At 39.9% G+C, this 21,557-nt stretch overlaps 1 protein-coding gene across 4 annotated transcripts in view; it reads right to left on the bottom strand.

Moving 5' to 3' along the window:
* The window catches only part of HSD17B7 (hydroxysteroid 17-beta dehydrogenase 7), a 40,789-nt gene extending 24,246 nt beyond the window's left edge, over positions 1-16,543 (bottom strand). For 2 of the 4 annotated variants that reach the window (XR_002725934.2, XM_023190358.1), the window contains exons 1-8: positions 16,398-16,543; positions 14,342-14,545; positions 10,620-10,712; positions 9,313-9,427; positions 7,183-7,377; positions 3,653-3,757; positions 2,870-2,926; positions 1,701-1,799 (exon numbers count right to left, since the gene is read on the bottom strand). Coding sequence is in view for 2 of the 4 variants with exons in the window: in XM_023190358.1 (XP_023046126.1) it covers positions 1,701-1,799; positions 2,870-2,926; positions 3,653-3,757; positions 7,183-7,377; positions 9,313-9,427; positions 10,620-10,712; positions 14,342-14,545; positions 16,398-16,432 (903 nt within the window). In the remaining 2 variants the exon portion in view is untranslated. Of the gene's footprint in view, positions 1-1,700; positions 1,800-2,869; positions 2,927-3,652; positions 3,758-7,182; positions 7,378-9,086; positions 9,428-10,619; positions 10,713-14,341; positions 14,546-16,397 lie in introns of those variants that run through there. The other 2 variants (XR_002725935.1, XM_023190359.2) reach the window with 2 other exon arrangements.
* Between the last annotated feature and the right edge of the window lie 5,014 nt (positions 16,544-21,557).

Genomic DNA, 21,557 nt, shown 5'->3' with positions numbered 1-21,557 from the left:
TGGGGCCTATCATGGGGAGGGGGGAGGGGGGAGGGATTGCATTGGGGAGTTATACCTGATATAAATGATGAATTGATGGGTGCTGACGAGTTGATGGGTGCAGCACACCAACATGGCACATGTATACATATGTAACAAACCTGTACGTTATGCACATGTACCCTAGAACTTAAAGTATAATAAAAATAAAAAAATAAAAAAATAAAAATTAAATAAACTTTTAAACGTTTTGAAAATAACATTTATGTTCAATCATGTTAGAGCTTTTCCATAATGGAACTGGAAGAAGCATTACAGAACTCTTCTAGTTCAACCCCATCTTTTAACAGAAGAGAAAGCTAACTTACCCAAGTAATCAAAGGTTAAAATACTTTCTTCAATGCATTTCCATAAAATGCTAATGAGTATGCCAGTTTGTAGAATTAAACATTTTTCCCCTTGATAAACAAATCATTCCCTCTAAGTTAGCAGACAGTAAGTTCAAATACACTCTGCCAGCCTAAAGTAAGTTATTAGTTTATAATAGAATTCCCCAAATAGAATTACAGGTTATGTAAAATTTGGTTTAAAAAAAATTCATGGTGAAGAATTGAAAACAGCAGGATTAAATATTTCACACACATTTCTTAACTGTTTCAATTTCTCACAGCCTTTACTTTGCTGATGTATGCTGTACAAGTCTCTGAAAGAGGGGAATGTAATATGAAGCATGGTTCAATTTTACTTGCTAGAGGAACTGCTTCTTGCAAATCTTCTCAAGAAACTAGTATCCCACAGAATGTATTTTGAAAAACCTGGAAGGTTCACTTTTAGTGAACAGATAGCACAGGAAGCCAAGTGCATGGCTCCCCTTTTAGCTCATGCTACTAACAGAGGCCAAGATCAATGCCAGTTACTTGACTTACCTAACAGTCACCTCAATCTTATTTTATCTTAAGCTAATACCTCCTCACAACAGGCTGGATCGTGGAAAATCGAAGGCTGAAATAAACCTTAGTCATGACAAAAGTATAACAAAGTACTTCTCTCAGTTTAAAATAAATGTTCTCATTCCCCAGTATATAACTCTACGTTTGATTTCATTTTAGATTACACCAAGTCTAAAAAACACAGTACTGATTTGATTTTTTTTCTGCACATTATCCTGTTCCTCTTCAAAACACCAATCTATTAAAGCTGATAATTGTCACAAGCAGAATTGAATACTCAAAGGGAAGTTAAGTTCACACAGAAAACACTTCCTATTTCATCCAACTTGCAACATATTTACTGAGCGTCTCCCATGTATAAGGCAGTCTGCTAGGAAATGGGGTATGACCCTCCTCCTCACAGAGCTTACATTCTGACAGAGGAACCCGAAAGTGAACAAGCATGATCTGCAACAGGTACAGGATGTCAAGAAAGCCTACCACAGAGGCACCCAGGCCTGGTCTACAGGGTCACTAAAGGCTATGGGATAAGCTGATCTGAAGGATGAGCAGAAATTAATCATCAAGAGGCTGAGAGCAGCTCAGGTCAGGAGAACAAGATGTGCAAGAAACAGGAGAGAGCAGGATGAAATAAAATCAGGCCAGTGTGATGCTGGTGAACAGTGAGTATCCAGAGAAGGGAAGCTAGGGGGCTGAGGGGCTGGTCAGGAACACGGGCTTAATTCATCAACCCAGCAGCAAACATCAGTGCAACAATGCAAGCACACTTACCTTCTGGGTCATAATGTAATTTCTTCCAAAGCCAGTGGTGGCACTCAGATATTTGATCAGAGGATTGAGAGATTCGGGCTTTTGGTGGAAAAGCCATACCTGGAAAGGAAGGATATGTCAATGATTTGTTCTGCCCAAGGTGAGTGAGGCTGGTGGAGATTCACAATCAGCACTTTATAGAGCTCCCCAGACAAATTATAAACATCCTCTCAAATATCATCAGTGAATGGTTTAGCAAATGTATTGAGAACTAATTAAAATATAGTTTAAAAGCACTTGCTTCTATAATCAATTTGTGTTCCTACAATAAACACATTTATTTCTGTAACATTTACCAAAACAAGAGCATCAAAGCCAATTCCATTTATGTTTTCCTTAGCTAATTTCAATTAAGTCAAGATTTAATAATCTACTAAGTACTACAGTGCTAGGTCCTTAGGTTTCCAAAGTGAATGGCAAAAATTCTGAAGGAGCTCAATGGAATGAGGGAGACAAACGTAAAGAACTGACTCAGATACAATGGGTTTTTAATGTAGGACAATTCTGATCCATTAGTAGAGGCTGCCTCTGGAGCTCTGGGTTGAAGAATATTCAGAGACACCACTTGTGTATAACAGAAAGGAGTATTATAGCCCATTAGTAATGTCTGCCATTGATGAGGAAACACACACAACCCATTTGCCATGTGTGATTTAAGGAACTCGACTGGCTTCCTAATAAAATAACAACTTGATCCTCTAAGAAAGGGAAGAAAATCTTCATAGAGGGGAATGGTGTTGAACTTTGTTATCTTGGCTCTTGACCCACAAGATGCTCTTTCTCCATGGGAAATCACGGACTGATTGCTCAGTCATCGCCCTGCTTTGCCTGCCCCTCAGCTTTCCATTGCTCTGTCTCTCCTCTAGCTGCTGGTGTATCCTGCCTCTAAAGAAGGGCTTTCCCTATAGTCATGGTGCCCAGTGCCATGGTAAATGTCAAACTTGCAAACTTCACTCCTAATATTCTGCACTTAGCCTTATAGTCCGCTTTAAGCTCCAAACAGGACCTCGATTATTCACAGAGCTTATTCTCTTATTACCTCTTCTGTTGAAATTATTTCTACTATGAGTGAACCTGTAATTCACATCTGCTAAGCCATCATACAAGTTATAAAAACTTCAGTAACATACCAGCGCTTCTGTTCCATTGTATGGTGTCAAAGTGAATGCATTTGCAAAAAAGCGAAGCTGCAGAAAAGAAAACAACAGTTATTTTTGCGGTGGTTTAGAATACAGTCACAAAATAATTATTCATTTAAATATTAAAAAAGAAAACTTGCCTTTCTGATTATAGAACATTTTTTAAGTAACAAAAAATAGAAATCAAAAAAGAAACATCACTTAATCTCCATACTCCAAATCAACCACTTTTAACACGAAGGTCTATTTATTTCTGATCTTTTCTTTATGCCTGCCCTAAAGGAGAGATATTTCTTCCTGAGCCCTAAAGGGAGAATCATTTCCTAAAAATAGCATTTTTCAATGTGTGCCAGAGAAACGATGGTCCTGCAAGATGTTCAAATCACGAAACAAAAATATGGTTCTATAGTTACATAATGTACAATTATCCCCCTTTTGGGAACTTTTAATGCACATGACCACTTTGAAAACTTAGAGAAGTCCAGTTTAACAATGTTTAACATGGGTTTTCTGAAATTATATGATTACAGAACTCTTGGGATCTGTGGTGCATGAGCAATGAAACATTCCTTTAAAGAGAAGTGGACACTCAAATGGTGGTGTGGCAGTAATACTTAGAAATATTAAGCAGAGGTTTCACATTAAGTAAGTTCAAAACCTCAAGTTAAATGGCATTCAGGTTCATTCCTTAAATCATTTCCCAACCCTTAAACACATCTTCTAGGTCCCAAAAAGAGATTTTATGAGCTAAGAAAAGAAGTATTCATCACTTACTAGCAATATTGCCGGCATCAACAGTGTCCATATAAAGGGAGGCAGAATTCCATATGTCAAATTGGTCAATGCTGTACCTGGACACACCACATTGGAATATAGACCCTAGGAACAGACAGGGGTAGCAATAAGACTTTAACTTAATGTATATTGATTCAGTCCAGCTACATGCTAGTTAATAAAAGAGGTATGTACATAAGCCAGAAGTCAGGTAATAAAGAATTTACGTTTTGAGTTGTCTCTGAAGGTGGGTAAAACATTTATGTTGAAGAACCATGTATTAAGAGAACCCACTGTGAGAGGCACCCAGGATGTAAAAATTAGTAGGACAAAGTCTCTATTCTCATGAACCTTGCAGTATAAAAAATAACCAATCTTAAAGCTGGGGGAGAAAAGCAGGGCCTGGTTATCTGAGTTTTCCCTATTATTGGCTTAACTGAAGATCAACTTTTCAATAATCATGAGCATTTACGATTAAAAGATGTACGGAGTACAGTCCTTGCCTTCAAGAAGTTTCTGGCCTAATAAATAGACAGCTAAACCTAAAGTATGTGTCTGTTTCCCTGCAGGTACATAAGACCCATACGTCTAGCTTGAGGTGGGTGGTCCCGGCATCAGGCTGTATGTGCTGTCACAAAACTTTCTCCAACTGAAGATCTCTAAATCAGGTCCTTAGCCTAGAACTCATTTTAGAAAGTTCCACCCTATAAAGAGAGCCCCAATTAACACAGAGCTTATTTAATCTAAAGGGTCCTAAGTGATCTATAGTTAAGCCCTGGAGCCCTGGGACTATCATGAGGATAAGTCTTAGCTCGTGACTTTTTTCTAGAGGATTGCTGGGAAATCAAGGGGACTCTCAGGGATGGTTGATCCATGTCAGGTAATGCCAAGACTCTGCAGCACCAAATGAAGGTGGAAAAGCTTCCAGGTTCTGTTGCTTAGGGTGCTATCTGTTCATTGAACTGTCTGTTACAGACAGAACCTGAGAATCCCCTTGATTTACCAACAATCCTCTAGAAAAAAGTCAAGAGCTAAGACTTATCCTCATGATAGTCCAAAAGTTTTTCCTAAGAAAATAATGTACTCTGCCCCCAAAACAGCTAAGGAAAAGTTCTTATTCTAGGAACTACCTAGGAACATTTGTGGACTATTTTGTCCTAAACGAAGAAATCTTCAAACTAAAATCCAGGGTTTCCAACATACATAATTTTCTGATGTTGAGAGATAAAAAAAGAAAGAAAGAAGAAGACAATCTTAACCAAGACTGTATCCTTCCATTTGTTTAATTATAGGGATTAAATTGTGATGATCCTGAGTATTTCTATATGGCTTGAGTCGGGGAGGATGCATGGATGATTCAAGTCTATCAGGCAGTCTATATGAAACCTGACAACATTTCCAGTAACACAGGGCTTCAAAAGGAATACTGTAATGTCATTCTTTCTCAGCTGCTTCTTTCCTCATAAAGGCCAGGGAGAAAAAGTCATTGGCTGAGAACCAATCTCAACAGATTTTACAAGCAATAGCTAAATCTCCCTCTTTCATAAAAGATAGAATCCCAAACCTTACTTGATAACTGAGACTTAAATAGAATCCCAGACCTTTCTACGAAAGGAAAAGTTAATCCCTCTAAAAGGGAGTTCTCAGAGTACCAGGAAGCAGTTGTGACAAGTTTTTAAACATTTCAAGAAACTTCGGAAGGAGGTGTACAATGGGGCCAACGTGCTGAGTCCAACCTGCAATATTAACAGCCTATACAAGAACATGTACATGCATCTGCAGACCACATGCACCAACACCCACACACGTGCACACACCCAAAAAATACATGCACAAACACATGTGCACACACCCACAAAACCCGTACATGTACATATGAACCCCCTACACACGGGTAGGCACACAAATACATATCCACGCTCATGCATATCCACATGTACGTATTTGTACAGACACATGCACACACAAACTCACATTCTGAATACAAAGCACTGCTGTGAGTGCTTCATCCAGATCCCCTCAGTCCATCTTCCCAATAAATCTGTGAGGCAGGCACTATTACTATCCCTATTTTTCAGATGAGGAAACTGAGCCATAGGGAGATTAAATAATATGCCCAGGGTTACAAAGAGTCAGGATTTAAATTCCGTCCTAGAAAGTATGCTCTTAGCTTCAACTTTATAAGAGGCATGATTCAGGCTGGGTGCAGGCGCTGTAATCCCAGCACTTTGAGAGACTGAGGCAGGCAGATACCTGAGGTCAGGAGTTCGAGACCAGCCTGGCCAACATAGTAAAACCCTGTTTCTACTAAAAATACAAAACGTGGGTGTGGTGGCACATGCCCGTAATCCTAGCTACTTGGGAAGCTGAGGCATGAGAATCACTTGAACTCAGAAGATGGAGGTTGCAGTGAGCTGAGATTGTGCCACTGCACTCCAGCCTAGGTAACAGAACGAGACTCTGTCTCAAAAAAAAGGAGGGGCATGATTCTAAAAGCCAGATCACAAAATACCACCTGATAAAGGTAGCCATTCCAGAATAAGCCAGGTCTAGACTATCACATAAGGCTTATATTTCTGTCTAACTCATGATCCAAGAAGCTCCCTTGAGGGAAGACATAATTCTTGATCATCTTTTTATTTCACTTTCCTCCTCAACCCTAAACGTGGCCCAGTGCCCTAAACATGATAGGTCGTTTGTAAATGTTAGTGAAATTAAACTTCTCCATAGCCCCATACTCATACAACACTGTTAATCAAAGCAAACAAAAGAAAATGTCCAAGGGGAAGACTGGAGATTTTCAGGTAAGAATTTAGACCTGGGCAACAGAGAGATAAAAGAAGCAGTAAACTGCGGACCATAGGGGCCACAAGGATTCAGTATGACCAACAAGGGTCACCATCCCCTGTAAAACATCCTATAAACTGAGATCCTCATAGAGACAGAGCTCTGGAGTCTTACCTAAAACCACCACTATCCAGAAGGTTTTATAACTACTTCACTGTCCTATAAACATCTGCTATGACAAACACTAGGAGGCAGCATAGTACAGGGGGAAAAGTCCAAGCCATAAAGTCAGCCAGCCTCAGGCTCAATTTTGAGCTCTACCATTTACAAGTTGTGTGACCATCGGGTAAATGACTTAAGTTCTCCGAGATTTAGAGTCCTCATCTGAAAATGGTTATACTTAAACCCACCTCCACATAATGAGGCAGGTATTTAATGACATACACAGATGAATACAGAACCTGAAACATAGCAAGTACCAAAACAGTAGTTATTATCACTTTTAGTAGTGTCACTCTGTTAACATAAGTTAGAATTCCTGAAGAACCACAGAATGATGAATGAACTACCTGTAACTAAAATGTCAGGAGCTAATTATCTCTGCCCTAACATTTTCGTATATACCAACTATTAATCTAAACTACAAGAGTTAGTGGAAAGCCAGCTACCTTACTAGGAAATCAATAGTAGGTAATTAAGAGAACCTGCCCTGCCATCTCCATATCACTGAGATTGGGCCTTACCTGCTGGTTGAAGTTCCTGTTCAAAGCCACACTCAGAAGGTCAGTGGCATATTTGGAAGAACTGTAGGGCTCCTTGCCTTTGCTGTGCTGGAAGTCCTCGAGGCTGAAATTAGATTTCCTTGCATTGCGAGACGATGTCCAGATGAGCTGAGATGGACTGTCACTGTGACAAAGGAGAGGCTCCAGTTCCCGAATCTGGGTGAAAGAAAAAAAAAAAAAGAACAAAAAAGTATTAAAATATACTGGCAGAATACAGATAACAATTCTGAAACCACTGTACATCTATACTGAAATGGAACAATTAAGTAAATGGAGGGAGGATGGTGGGAGTCAGGTTTGTCATTGTTGAAGTGAGACATCACAAATAAGCATGGGGAGGAAGCTAGAATGATCTATATGGTAAGAGATTAGGGTCAGAGACATCAGTATTAACTAGTTATCTAAAAGAGACATGAATTAGTTACATAGAAAAATATGTATAGATACGTATACATACATGAGTTAGTATGCTAGTATGCACACACATATCTCTGTAGTCTATTAGCAGAGAGGGTTTAGAAGACACTGATCTCTCAGTAGCAATAAGCACCCAGATCTTGGTTTCTAATAACCATTTTCTGATAAAAGAAAACATATGTCTTTAGAAAAGTAGCTGATTCTAGGACTGAACAAGGAAACACACAAGATGATTCTGAAGCATCTTGTGGAGCCAGATGGTAAGAAACTGCTCAAAATGGAAGCTAAAACAAAAACAGAAAACCACAATGATGGGGGTGTGCCAAAGAGATAACAGGAGCCAACTGAAAGAGCTCCCAGTGGCCAAAACTGAAAACATTTGAGCAAGAAAATAAAATAGTATTTATAATTTCAAAGCAGGAAATACATATTCATGAGTCCATGTGGAAAAAATAAATGACTGAATAAAGACATAAATGAAAGAGAACAGACAAATCTCCCTTGCAGAAAAAATCCAAACAATTTCTGTAGATAACCCACTCTCTTAAGGAGGTAAAGCATTAGCCAGTATGCATTGGCTGCACATAGTAACTTTCTTCCTTTTTCTCTTTTTTGAGACAGAGTTTCACTCTTGTTGCCCAGGCTGGAGTGCAGTGGCATCATCTCAGCTCACCGCAATCTTCACCTCCTGGGTTCAAGCAATTCTTCTGCCTCAGCCTCCCGAGCAACTGGGATTACATGCATGTGCCACCATGCCCAACTAATTTTGTTTTTTGATAGAAATGGGGTTTCTCCATGTTGGTCAGGCTGATCTCAAACTCTCGGCCTCAGGTAATTCGCCCGCCTTGGCCTCCCAAAGTGCTAGGATTACAGGCATGAGCAACCGTGCCCGGCCCAACTTTCTTTCAAAAAGTAGAGTATGAAAAAGGAGAAAGAAAAAGTAACTTAACAATGGAGAAACCTGACAAACATTACTTCAAGCCAGGAGATCAAGGTTAATATCAACATTGAGAAGTCATACTGATAGAATACACCCTTGATATGATGTCATGAGAATGTCACTATACCTCTGTGGCATTCCTCCCAAAAACCACATTCTTTAGTCTCACCATGAGAAAAACATCAGACAAATCCCAATTGAGAGAGTCTACAAAACACTAAGCAGTACTCCTCAAAACAGTCAATGTCATCAAAAACAAGGAAAGTCTGAGAAGCTGTCACAACCAAGAAGAGCCTAAGGAGACATGACTGCTAAATGTAATGGGATCCTAGAACTGAAAAAAGACATTAGGCAAAAACAGAACCGGCATAAGTGTGTACTTTAGTTAATAATAATGTAGTAAAATTGATTCATCTATTTTGACAAATGCATCATACCAATGCAAAACATTAATAGGGGAATCTGGGTGTAAGGTATACAGAAACTCTCTATACTATCTTTGCAGTAATTCTGTAAATCAAAAACTATTAGTACATTTATTAAAGAAAAATCTACTAGGAAAGCTTCTAGAAGTGTTCCATGCTTACAATAAATAAGCCAAATGCAATCAAGAAAACTCAAACATGAGATTAAGTCAGTTAACTGGTTGTTCAACTATAGCAATGCCCTGTGCCCAGAGCTTTACAGAAACTATCACATTAAATATTAGCTTGTTAAGCCCACAGCTTCTTTACCAGTATAAAATGGCCAAAGACATTGGTCTCAAACACCTCCTGAAGTCCATCAGCAGTGATCTTATCACCCTGGGTCAGCAGGCCTTCAGCTGTGGAGAACATATGAATCACTTTTCTGAAATAGCAGAAGATAATGACTTTTTAAAGCTTCTTTAACTGGAAATACTGAAAACAGTTCCCAACCCATCCCCCAACCCCCCAACCCATAAACTATACCTCCCTTGATTCTGTAATGACAGGAATAAAAATACCTATTTCTCAGACTGGATTATTGTATTAAATGAAATGCCAAAGTCCCTCCTTCCCCCAACTAATTCACAGAAGTACTTACACACGTATAGCTCACACTACCAATAGGAACTTAAGTCTCTCAAAAATCTGCTGCTAAAACTCTCTTTACCTCTTTCCCAATCAAGTTACAGGTAAACTGTTCTAAAGGAATAATAAGCTATGCCAAAGGGAAAAAAGTCTTCCTCTGTATAAAGTATGTTTAATTGCCAAAAACAAAGTTAAACAGGTTGTTTTTTTAACTGGGAATTCTTCAAACATATTAATATAGTGTTCTGCCGTGAGGTCAATTTAGTAGGTCAAGGCCAACATGGAGACAGACAGAGAGAGAGAGAGAGAGAGAGAAAGCGAGAGAGAGAGGAGGGAGGGAGGGAGGGAGAGGGGGAGAGAGAGAGAGTGTCTGTCTGTCTTTTAATGAAAAAGAAGTAAAGGCAAAAGTACTGGTATAGTAAGTAGCGCATAGTAAGAATGCCTATTTATGAGTAAGTGTACTGGGTCACAAAGTAAGATTTATTCCTATAAATAAGAATTCTCCTGGTTGTGTTTCAACATTTTTGAAATTTTTGAAAGCCACTACACTAATGTGTAATGAGAATCTCCCAGGAAGACATTAGTTCTCTGCATTTCCCCAACCTACTGGTCACAGCACCTGACATACAATTGGGAAATAGTTTGAAGTAGCTTTCCTGGAAGTTGGAGTCTCTCTGAGAACTCTGCCTAATTTCAAAATGTTCTTGCTAATAGGCATATCCAGGCAGACCAAAAAATGACCTTCTAAACCATTCAACCATTTAGAATGTACTGGAGACTTAGAATACCATACAAAACAGAATTTTCAGCACTCCCCACAAAAGAGGATTGCTTTTCTTTCATGATATGGTTGCGTCATCTCCCTTTTCTATCTTCAACCTTTTCAACGACCCCTTACTTTTCATCCCCTCAACTTAACACACCAGCAAAACTAGGCAGAAAAATGAACACATTCCTTCCAATCAGTTCATGCAGAAAATGGAAATTACCTTGAAAAGAGGCCAAAGAAAAGTGCTTTGATATTTAGCTGTGGATTAGGCATGATCCCAGCATTTAGATATATACAGTCTAATCTCTGAAACCTGCAAGTAGATAACCAAATGAGATTGTGAGTTGCAAGTAAAAACATCAGGTCAAGATTGTGTATTCTATCTCTAGAGTGACTAGAATCAAGGAGGCCTAAGAAAGACAAAAAATACTTTTTAAATTAATAAATTAGCCACAGCAAGCTGAGAAGAATTTATAGTACTTTAAAGTTACAGCATTTCTTTCTCAACAGTTTTTCTTTAGCCACAGTAAACATTTGAGAATTCTTTCTTTGGTGGTGGCTTCAAATAGAATCTGTGGACTTTAAGTAAAACCTCTGATCAATAATTCCTTCCAGCTCCGTTCTCTCAATAAGGAACTGCAGCAACCCTCTGTCTGTTAAACCCACTCCACTCTCCTCATCTTACGAAGTCTCTTGCTTTTAAAAAAAAAAGAAAATCCACATCTCCTCTGGTTGACAAGTAAAATTTACATAATATTGATATTCACCTCACTTGATCTATTAATGTTGAAATCTGAATGCCAAAATATATAATAAAACAGAAGATCCACGTGGAAACCTTTCAGTGTTCACGGACAAGTCCTATGTATCATAAAATGATGAAAGTTCATAAGAATACAATGAGATTGTAAAAGATGAATCGGGGTAAGATATTCTTGCTGGGCTCCCTCCTGAATACTTGTCATGGAAGGGATATGAAATGATGAGTTGAAAAAGCATTTTCAGTTTTAAACGTATGTAAGCCTTCATCTAGATGTACTGGTTTTGAACTAGGTTCAAGGCAGGTAAAGCCTGCTCTCATGATACTCACAGACACCATAAATATTCAGAATATCTCCTAGAGTTCTATGTACTAAACTGTCTCTGACTAACCCAAGACATTAAGAGCCACAGCTTCTAAAGTTAGGACCCTGAACTACATACATGGTCTTCAATACAGATCACACACAAACATTTCTTCATCATTCTATAAATAATTGACAAATGACTCAAATTATTAAATTGACCATTTAAAATGCTGATATTGTTACCATCAGTTCATCACTTAAGTGCCACAAAGATAGTGTGAGTTCATCCATTGTTGCTTGTTCTATTACCTTATTTGCCAACTTTTATCTAAGAATATTAACATACTTGGCTAGGAACAGAGAGGAAATGTTTAGTAAAGACACCAAATTAAGCTCTGTCTTCAGTAAAATGGCATACCACTCATCAATAAAATAATTAACACATTGCTCTAATATAGATAAAGCAGAATCACTGTTTCTTACTAGTTTTCATCTGCACATATCTAATAGAAGACAATGCTACAGATGGAAAGACCAGGTGTCAGGGATGGTGCTCCTGGAGCCTTTAGAAGGGATTCTCAAGCCCTCTTTAGCTCTAGTTGACTTCAAGCTTAGAACTGAAGAGATCCATTTGAGCCACTGAGTGCAGTTTCTTGACATAAGCAAGAATCTATCTGGACACTTTCATATATTCCATATTTGTGAATATCATTAAAACCATCATTTCCTAAACTTGAATAACACCAACCATCTCAAAAAAAAAAAAAGAAAAAAAAAAAAAAAAAAGGCTGTTTTGCGGACTAAAAAAATACCTCAAAACTTCACTACAATGCTGATGGACAGGTACCTGGGACAACTCACTTATCCCCTGAAGTGCTCCCTTCTGCCCCACAGCCTCACTGCCTTGAATCTGTGCTAAGTTGTTAAATATCTTACAAAATACTAAATTACTAAACTTGTGATAAAGTACCGAATATCTTGAACCTTTGAAGGCATTCGGGAATAGTCAGTACTATAAACGTTAAAACTTTGGGTCTCAAAAGTCAACTGCATCGGAATGGGCTACTATTAACTGGGAAATGAAGGTTCTTTTCTTCCAAATAAGAGAATATAACAAAATCTAAACAAATCAGGTAAGAAGCCAGCTGGCTAAGAAAGTTTGGGAAAAGAATGCCTGTAAACATGATTTAAAAGTCGTAACTTCTCTCAACTCGATGGTTTTTATCTCCATAAGGACATTCAGTATACAGTTTCACAGCCCTGGAGACTCTTAAGTTATGGAGGAGTAGGGGATATGGAATATATCACAATTTATGTGAAAACAGAACCTAGAAAATCTCCTCAGGTTTTTTGTTTTTCGTTTTTTTGTTTTTTTCTTTTTTAAGATGTGGCAGAAAACTCTAAGAGCTCAGCAGTACTGGAGAGAGAAACCATATTTACAAAGGACTAAGGCCACACTGAGAAGAGCCAGAGCGAAGAAAACTAGCTTTCATTTGTAACTTGTGCATTTGGAAGAGGGAAATGCAAATTATTATCAATTCACATAAAATACAAAGTATTTTTCTTCAGCAAATGTCTTCATTAAGAAGGGCTTCCTTGTTTCTACCCATTTCATTTTACTGTCCAAGGAAACAAGGTAGTTATTTGTCTCTTAAGTGCCTCAATACTAAAATATTTGAAAATTAATTATTCCAGATAGTCCTAGGGTGGCATAGACTAGTGTAGTGTTCTTGGCCTCTTTTCATCATACATTCCTCCTAAAATTTAAAAACAAATAAATAAATAAATAAAAAGCCCTCTCTGCCCAGAAAAATGCATGGTGCACCTACATGCAATTTTCTGTTCACTTTCAGGGGAGTTATACATCTGAGGACTCTATTCCTTCACATACCAACTGTTGATCAAATGTCTATTACATGCCGATTACTGTGAAGGTGTGAACAAATCTTTACTGGCCTAGAGAAAAAAGTACCCTTTAGGAAGCAGGGAGAAGCCCTGGGGTCTTGGACTCACCCAACTAATATAAGATTGGATGACCTTCCTAGGGACATTATCCTTATTTCTGTGTCTCAGTTTCTTCACTTGTTAAATGTCACTACTTGCCTTATCTACTTAATGAATTCATTATGTGAAGGAAAGATGTAAAAAATGAATTCAAATATCAAAAGAGTTACCTTAACGTAAGGCACACATCAGGATGTACTTATAAATTAGTCTCCATGAAATAATTATGATCATGATTGAGACTGAAAATGTGGTACTGGCCAGACACAATGGCTCACGCCTGTAATCCCAACACCAACTGATCACACACCAGGATGTACTCATAAATTAGTCTCCATGAAATAATTATGATCATGATTGAGATTAAAAATGTGGTACTGGCCAGGTACAATGGCTCATGCCTGTAATCCCAGCACTTTGGGAGGCCAAGGCAGACGGATCACAAGGTCAGGAGTTCGAGACCAGCCTGACCAACATGGTGAAACCCGGTCTCTACTAAAAATACAAAAATTAACCAGGCCACCATGGTGGTGCGTGCCTGTAATCCCAGCTACTCAGGAGGTGGATGCAGGAGAATCACTTGAACCCAGGAGGCAGAGGTTAAAGTTAGCCATTGCTAACTTTAAAGATCATGCCATTGCACTCCAGCCTGGGTGACAGAGCAAGACTCCATCTCTTAAAAAAACAAAAAAAAAGAAAGAAAATGTGGTACTGAGACACAATGGGTCGCCCTATACAGATTTCCTCAACATAACTGCTTACACTGCACCTGTTTCTTTTCAGGTTTTTCTTTCCTCTCTTATTTTATTAAGTGTTATGATGCACAATCACATAAGAAAAAAAAAAAAAAATCCATCAGCAAGAGATATACCTTTGCTTAAGTTCCTTGGAGGCCCGGAACACTGACTGCAGGTTGCTGACATCCACTTGGACAATGGTGACCTCAGCAGTGGGGTGAGAGGCCAGCAGAGTAGCATGGACAGCTTCTGCCTTGTTCCTGTTCCTGCACGCCAAACACAGATGCAGCTCATCATCTTCCGCCAGCAGCCGCTTGCAGAGGGCCAGGCCAATGCCACTAGGAGGACAATTCAGACACAAGATGTGGGTTATCTGGGATGGCGTCAGGTAGAGGCATTTCTCTCTGGTTCGGAAAACTGTGTCAACTTGAACTCCAATAAGAAGCCCAGAGAGACAGAAAAGACTCAACAATGATTTAAGAATGGAGGAATCCTCCACTCCAATAGTCACTTGCTTGAGACACAGTCTAGTTTGTGTTTTTCTCATTTTGAAAAACTTCAATGACACAATAACTGGACTGAAAACAAGAGATGTTCTTTAGTTTTTCTATTACTGGGCTTTATCCTGCCAGTGATTTTCATTTTGTACTTATTATGCCACTCATGAAAATGATTTAATATATCACCAGTAAGGGCTGAAAAGAGCATTTTATTAGCTGTTTCCTATGTGCATTTTTACTTTGCTGTCTAGGCTCCTCAGGGGCAAGGGCTTTACCACCTATTGGTATCATAAACCCCATAAGGAGCACCAGAAATCTCCGATAAAGGAACAGATGAATCTTTCAGATGAGGCATCAGTAACATGGCAGGATGTACAAATCCCTCTCAACAACTATGATTAAATAATAGAAAAAGAAAGAACTCAACGTGATTACATAGAAGGTAGGAATACACTAAATATTAGATGAGGACCAAGAAAGGGAAGCAGGGATGAGTACAGTACTTGGAGACAAAGAACTTCAAAACCAGCACTGTAAAACCGCATAGGAGTGGTGACATCAGTCAGACCAGCCTGGCTGATAGCAATGAAAAGTTGGGTAATAATTTCTCTTTCATGACTTAAGCTGATTCCAGGAAAATATATTAATAGTTAAAACCCAAAAATAGCCTGGAACCATCAGTAATCTGTTAGCACCAACAACAAAGCATCGAAAACATTTATTTGTCCTCACATGAGAATAGTAGGTATTTAATATACAATTGCACACATCACAATATATGTAAAAGAAACAGACAAAATCAATTCTGACTTATTTCAGTACCTTCCACATAAGAAGCACCAATCAACTGTTGAAGTCACTTGAGAGGGTATGCTAAAAAGCTGCCAACTGCAGACACCTACCAAGCTGGCTTAGTTAATATGAATGTGGTTGAATAATTGAAAGTGGATCAATCTTAAATGTTTAACATGTCCTCTATCTTAATCATTTAAAAATGCCAAATGCAACTAGTAGAAAAAATGGTTTGATTGGCTTCATCCTCTACACATTTTTCATGGAAGTGCAAATGACAGGTAACACAAGCAACAGAAGAGGCTGAGAGACTAAGTGAGCAACCCTGGAATTATTATGAGCTGGTTATTCTGCACCCCAACCATGCCTTCATAGGAAAAGGTTAACTTTCTCTGGGTTTCTGAAGAGTGTGTTAGCTCCCTAGCACTGAGCTAAATGGAAGGGGATTGTTTTTTCTCCACCGTCCTAATGCTCATGGGTGTTCAAAATTGTAGGCAAAAGGCTTGTACAGACAAAACACCTGTAGTATAAGACATGATCACGTGGTCAGGAGCAAACTGCTGGGCACTGCCGATCAATACGAATAGTAGGCAAAGATGGAAAAGGGGCGGAGCCCGCGTAAGTACCCTATTCCCTTGATAACCTCAGGATCATCACTGCCACACTCACCACTTACTGATGTTCTAGTTTTCCTTTTCACTGTCATGTTTAATACAAAGCACTAGTTACTGAGCACCTCAAGAGGCCGGCACGCCCCACACCTGCTGCAGAGACCCTGGGGAACCTAGGCAAAGCCAGGGGCGGGCGCTTCCGGGATCCGTTCGTGGAAGGTCGCAGACCCCTGCTCTCTTGGACCCCTCATCCGTTGCCACCTCTGCCAACCCAAAGGAGGCCTCACCTGCTCGCGCCGGTGATCAAAACCACCTTTCGCATCTTCGCGCATTCACACTTCCAAGTAGTGAAGCAAACGCCGCCGCTGCTTTCGGAAGTCCTAAGATTTCGGGCCGCAGCCGGGCCCACCTCACCCGTCACCAATCAGAGTACGGCCACGCCCCGCCTCCCGTTGCGTCATCGAGTCTGCGCTGATCCCTCCAATCTCAGTCCGCCAACCGCTCCCTGCCCTAGGAGTCAGCGTCGGGTGAGATAGGCCGAGGGGCGGAGCTGCGTGACGCAAAGCCCGGAGCTATTCCAGGCTCTTCTCGCTCCACCTCGGCGCAGGTGTCCGTCACTGCCGCCTAGGGCTCATTGCAAGCCGGATCTTTAATCCTGGTGGGGGTGTCACCCGGCCTAGCACTCAGGAGAGAAGTAACACGCACTGGGTCTGTGCCCTGGCGTCTGAGATTGGCACTTCATTGCAGGAAGGCCTCACGGTATTTGCATCAGTGCCCATTTTAGAGAAAAGGTTTGGGTCTAGGAGCCAGAGTTGGGCGACTATTATTTAATTTTCCACTCCTTTTTGGATGTATAGATCCAGGCATTGTGCCACTTCACAGCCCAACTTCTGATCCCAGACCTCCTCCTCTAAAGAAACTTATTTGAGAAAATGAACACTGATTTTATGAAGAACTTTGTGTAGAATCATGCGTAAATTACCAGTATTGAAAAGTTGAAATGTGGCGTGGAATCAGAATCTCAGAACTTCATTAGCCGAAGTACTGAGAATGTGTTGTAACCTCCTATATCAGTGCATCTCAAACTGTGCTGAAGGACCTGTTTGTGTTTCCAAGCCACCCCAGATGGGTGCTTTTAGAAAATAAAAATAAAATAAAATAAAATAAAATAAAGTGCTAGAAAAAGAAAAGCAAAAGGCATACAAAACACAAGCCCCGATTTCCCGATTTTTTATTATTAGCTTCAAGACATATAAAAATACTCTGCCAAAATGAGGCAGAATAGGGTTTGGAGGCAGGGTACTTAAGGCCAAATCGTGTTGCCTTCTAGAGCTCAATCAAGGAAAAACAGCAAGGGCTGGGAGTAGGGAATCTGAGACCAATTCGTGCTGACTTCCCAAAGCTGGATCAAAAGGAAAACACCTGGGTCTGGGGGCCGGGAAGCTAGGGCCAATTAACACCAACTTCCTAAAGCTAAACCAGAAGGAAAAACCCCATCTCCCCACCTCGCAGTAGCAAAGGATCAAAAGCTACTCTCCCTACAACCTTCTGGTCCCAGACCAAACTGAGGGTTGGGCTGCTGTTTTTCAAGGTCCAATAACAAGATGCAGATGAACTGGGGAGGAGGAGAGTTTTTATTTCTGTAACCAGTTACAGGGAGAAGGCCTGGAAATTATCGCCAGACCAACTCAAAATTACAGTTTTTCAGAGCTTATATACTTTCTAAGCGATCTGTCTACGTGTAAGTGTGCATTTATCTAAAGACATAAGTGATTAACTACTTTTAATCTGTAACTGAGGTCTGAGTCCTGAAAACCTTCCTCTGGAGCCTCAGTAAATTTACTTAACCTAAGTGGGTCCAGGTGCTGGGGTGATTACCCTTGTATTTTCTCCTGCTAAGTCATGGAGGGTTGAGGAGTTCCCTTAGACCCCCCAGTGAACTTGTTTGTGGAGGCCTGGGGAGTTTCTTCAGACCCACAGTAAAACTTGTTTAATCCTAAATGAGGTCCTGTTAAGAATTCCTTCGATAGTTTGTCATGCTTTAAGAGGCCCAGGAAAGGCCTAGGCAAAATTATTGATGGGTTTTTGTTACATCCCAGCCTTTGTATAAGGGCACTGGCTTTTAATATTTAACCAATTAGTAAGTACTGAAACAGTTGTTAGTGAGACCTGGCCTGCCACACTTCCACCATGTCTCAGATGGAAAGGGAAAGTGCCTTGGATTGGCTGTGGGCCAAGCACTAAGCATGGGCCATGCCATCATCTGCATAGGGCACACATTCACCTCAGCCTTTACTTAGCCATAAACCAAATCCTTCATCCAGGTAAGGGGTAGCCCATGGGGACGTCAAAAGAACTACTTAAAACCCAGAAAACTTTGTAACTTGGCCCTTGAGCCACTTGCTCAGGCCCACTCCCACCCTGGGGAGTGCCGTCTCAGTTTAATAAATCGCTGCTTTTGCTTTCGCGCTTTGTTCCTTTAGTTACTTTGTGCATTTTGTCCAACTTTTCGTTCCAAATGCCAAAAACCTGGATGACTCACACTCCAGACCCTCCTTCCAGTGACAAAACTGCTATCAAGGTTTCTAATGCTTACTCTAGGTTTCCGTATTTGTAGTAGACTGGTAATGGGACCATCACTAGCCCCAGCTCACACAGAGTAAAACTATGTATCATACATCAAACTCTACTGAGCATACTTTAATCTATTTAATGGCCTCTTTCAGTGTTTTAATTATTTATGAACAGCAATGATCCCTAAAACACTGTGATAATTTATATTGGCTTTTGATCCTAGAGGTTTTGATTAATGACACCAACTTACTTAGTAATCATTTATCCCATATCAAGAAAATTAGATTGAAAGAACAAATCTGGTTATGAGAACATTAGATTCCTAAATAAAACTTTTTTTCTTTTTTAGACAGAGTCTCGCTCCATCAGCAGGCTGGAGTGTAGTGGTGCGATCTCGGCTCACTGTAGCCTCTGCCTCCCAGGTTCAAGTGATTCTCCTGCCTCAGCCTCCCAAGTTACTGGGACTACAGGCAAACGCCACCACACTCAGCTAATTTTTGTATATATTTTTTTCAGTAGAGACAAAGTTTCACCATGGTGGCCAGGCTGGTCTTGAACTCCTGACCTCAAGTGATCTGCCTGCCTCAGCCTCCCAAAGTATTGGGATTACAGTCGTGAGCCACCGTGCCCAGCCAATAAAACTTCTTTATCATGGGGGTGGAACTCAGCTCCTATGTTTATCCCACTTTCAACTGTTCTAAAGAGACCACAATTTAACAATATTTTCTGAAAGTCATGGAGTAAAATTAAGCCTAATTGTGACAGTCTAGACCCAAAGGCTCATTTTAAAATGTCTGAGAGCTCAGAGGTGATGAGGAATAAGAAGAAGGAGACCAGGTTGTGTGGCTGTCTCATACAAAACTCATTTCTATAAAGAAGGGGGAGGGCCTGGGCTGTGGAGGTTCAGCGTTACCGCAGTCTCAGGAGGCCTGCCAGCCTAAGATAGATTGAATTAAGTGAAGTCCAGACAACTTCAGAGCAAGACCATCTGGTTTTCCTTTCCTCAAGATTTTCGTTCAAGCCAAGTGATGAAACTGCTCTCTTCTTCCCTTTTTTCCACTAAAGTTGCTGTTTTCAAGGTGTTATGACTTTTGAAAGATAGGCTGAACTGCTGGAGGTGCTCAGAGAGACTAGAATAGAGTTCTATTCACAATAGATGCCATTTAATTTTATATTTTACAAATATTTTATCACTCATAGGACACAGCTTGATAACCATCATAATATGTTTTCATTGATGAGTGAATGGATAGGTATTTTTTTTATCATCATAAGTTTATGTTTTGCATGGGCTCATTCTGTTCTCCTGGAAATCAGAAGAACAATATGGTACACAATGATCCCATCCATCCCTGCCAAACCTTGGCCCTGTGATTTATCTACCATGCCCAGTGCTGAGAAACGTGCTCAGAAAACTCAAATATTCTGAGAAATATTCTCAGAAAACTAAAAGTATAAACTTATTATCAGAGACCAGGTAAGAAATTGGTTGTTTGGGGTCGTTTCATTCTAATCTCTAATATAATGATTGAGTCTAAATTCTGGTTTTCATAGTTTTTTTTTTTTTGTCGGGGGCGGGGGGTTTGTGCAAGTGCGGACAGTCTGAAACAGACTATATTGGGATTTAAAAAGGATTTCTGTGTATCAAACAAGACAACTCTGTAACCATAACAATAAGGGATCGCCAGTTAATTCTGGACTGGATTCCCCAGAACTGGACTAATTAATGTGAGGACATAAAATCCCAGTGTTTCGTATGTTTAGATATGTCAGAGACCAAGGTGCTTTCCTCCCAATAAACAGTCAACTCATATGTTAGAGGCCTATTTAAATAATCCTTTGTTGGACAGCCCCACAAACAGGTGTCCACACCACATACACCCCAGCTCTGACCCATGCCCCATCACTTCCCCAGGAATGATGTAAGACTGTAAAGAGCAAAGGTTACAAAGCCCAGAACTGGCACCGTTTATACAGAAAGGGAGATCCATCAGTAGCATGACTCTTTAATCATTGTTATTTACAATTTATCATCTGACAGACTTACAGAGAATAAATAAAGAAAAGAAAATATACAATTGGTATCACGTTTCTTTTTCTAATACAGAGAAATTTTACGTATTCTATTTGGAACGTCTATGATAGTTTTAAGCAGAAATTAAATCCATTTTATCTTTACCCCTTGACAAGACACATCACCTTCCAAAGCCTGCAGAAGGGGGCCCAGATGTTTCCTCATCACAGGAAGAGTGCACCACATTGCTGCAGAAACTCAGTCCTCAGAAAAAGTTACCAGGCAACAGGGTAGAAGAATAGGATATCATGAATAATAAAGGATATATAATGGATAGGCTAGATTACAGACTCTTGGTGTGTTTGCAGGAAGCCTCTTTTCAAGAAAACAGTTTTTCACTGAAAGTGATTACCTTACCCCATTGTGCTTCCTTTGACTCTCTGCAAATTCTTCCTTGATATGTTCATTGTAATTGTCGATGAGCACAGGCTAGCTTGGGACTCAGATTATTTTCCTGCAAGGCACCTGACATTGTTGCATGTTGTTGACAAGGTGTCTGCAGGAGAAACTAGATAGCTTGTTTCAAATAGGCTGGGTATAAGGCCAGAGTCTGATCTGTCCTTTTGAATTGGTGTCCTGTGGAGAACTACCTTTCATTGCTGTCTAAATGCCTCAAAAAATTAAGCAGCTATATAGATCAATTTCTGCATCAAAAAGTATACAAACAGAGAATGCACTTCACCAGGTACAAGTCTGAGCATTTTTTTCTCTTTCCTCATTTGAAAATAAACTCTCCATGTTACAGCAAAAAAATTCTCCCTACATTCACTCTAGTTAACTGGATGACAAGTTTTTGTTT

The sequence above is a fragment of the Piliocolobus tephrosceles genome, chromosome 1 (assembly GCF_002776525.5).
Source record: "Piliocolobus tephrosceles isolate RC106 chromosome 1, ASM277652v3, whole genome shotgun sequence".
NCBI lineage: Eukaryota > Metazoa > Chordata > Mammalia > Primates > Cercopithecidae > Piliocolobus > Piliocolobus tephrosceles.
This window is presented reverse-complemented; position numbering and strand designations above follow the sequence as displayed.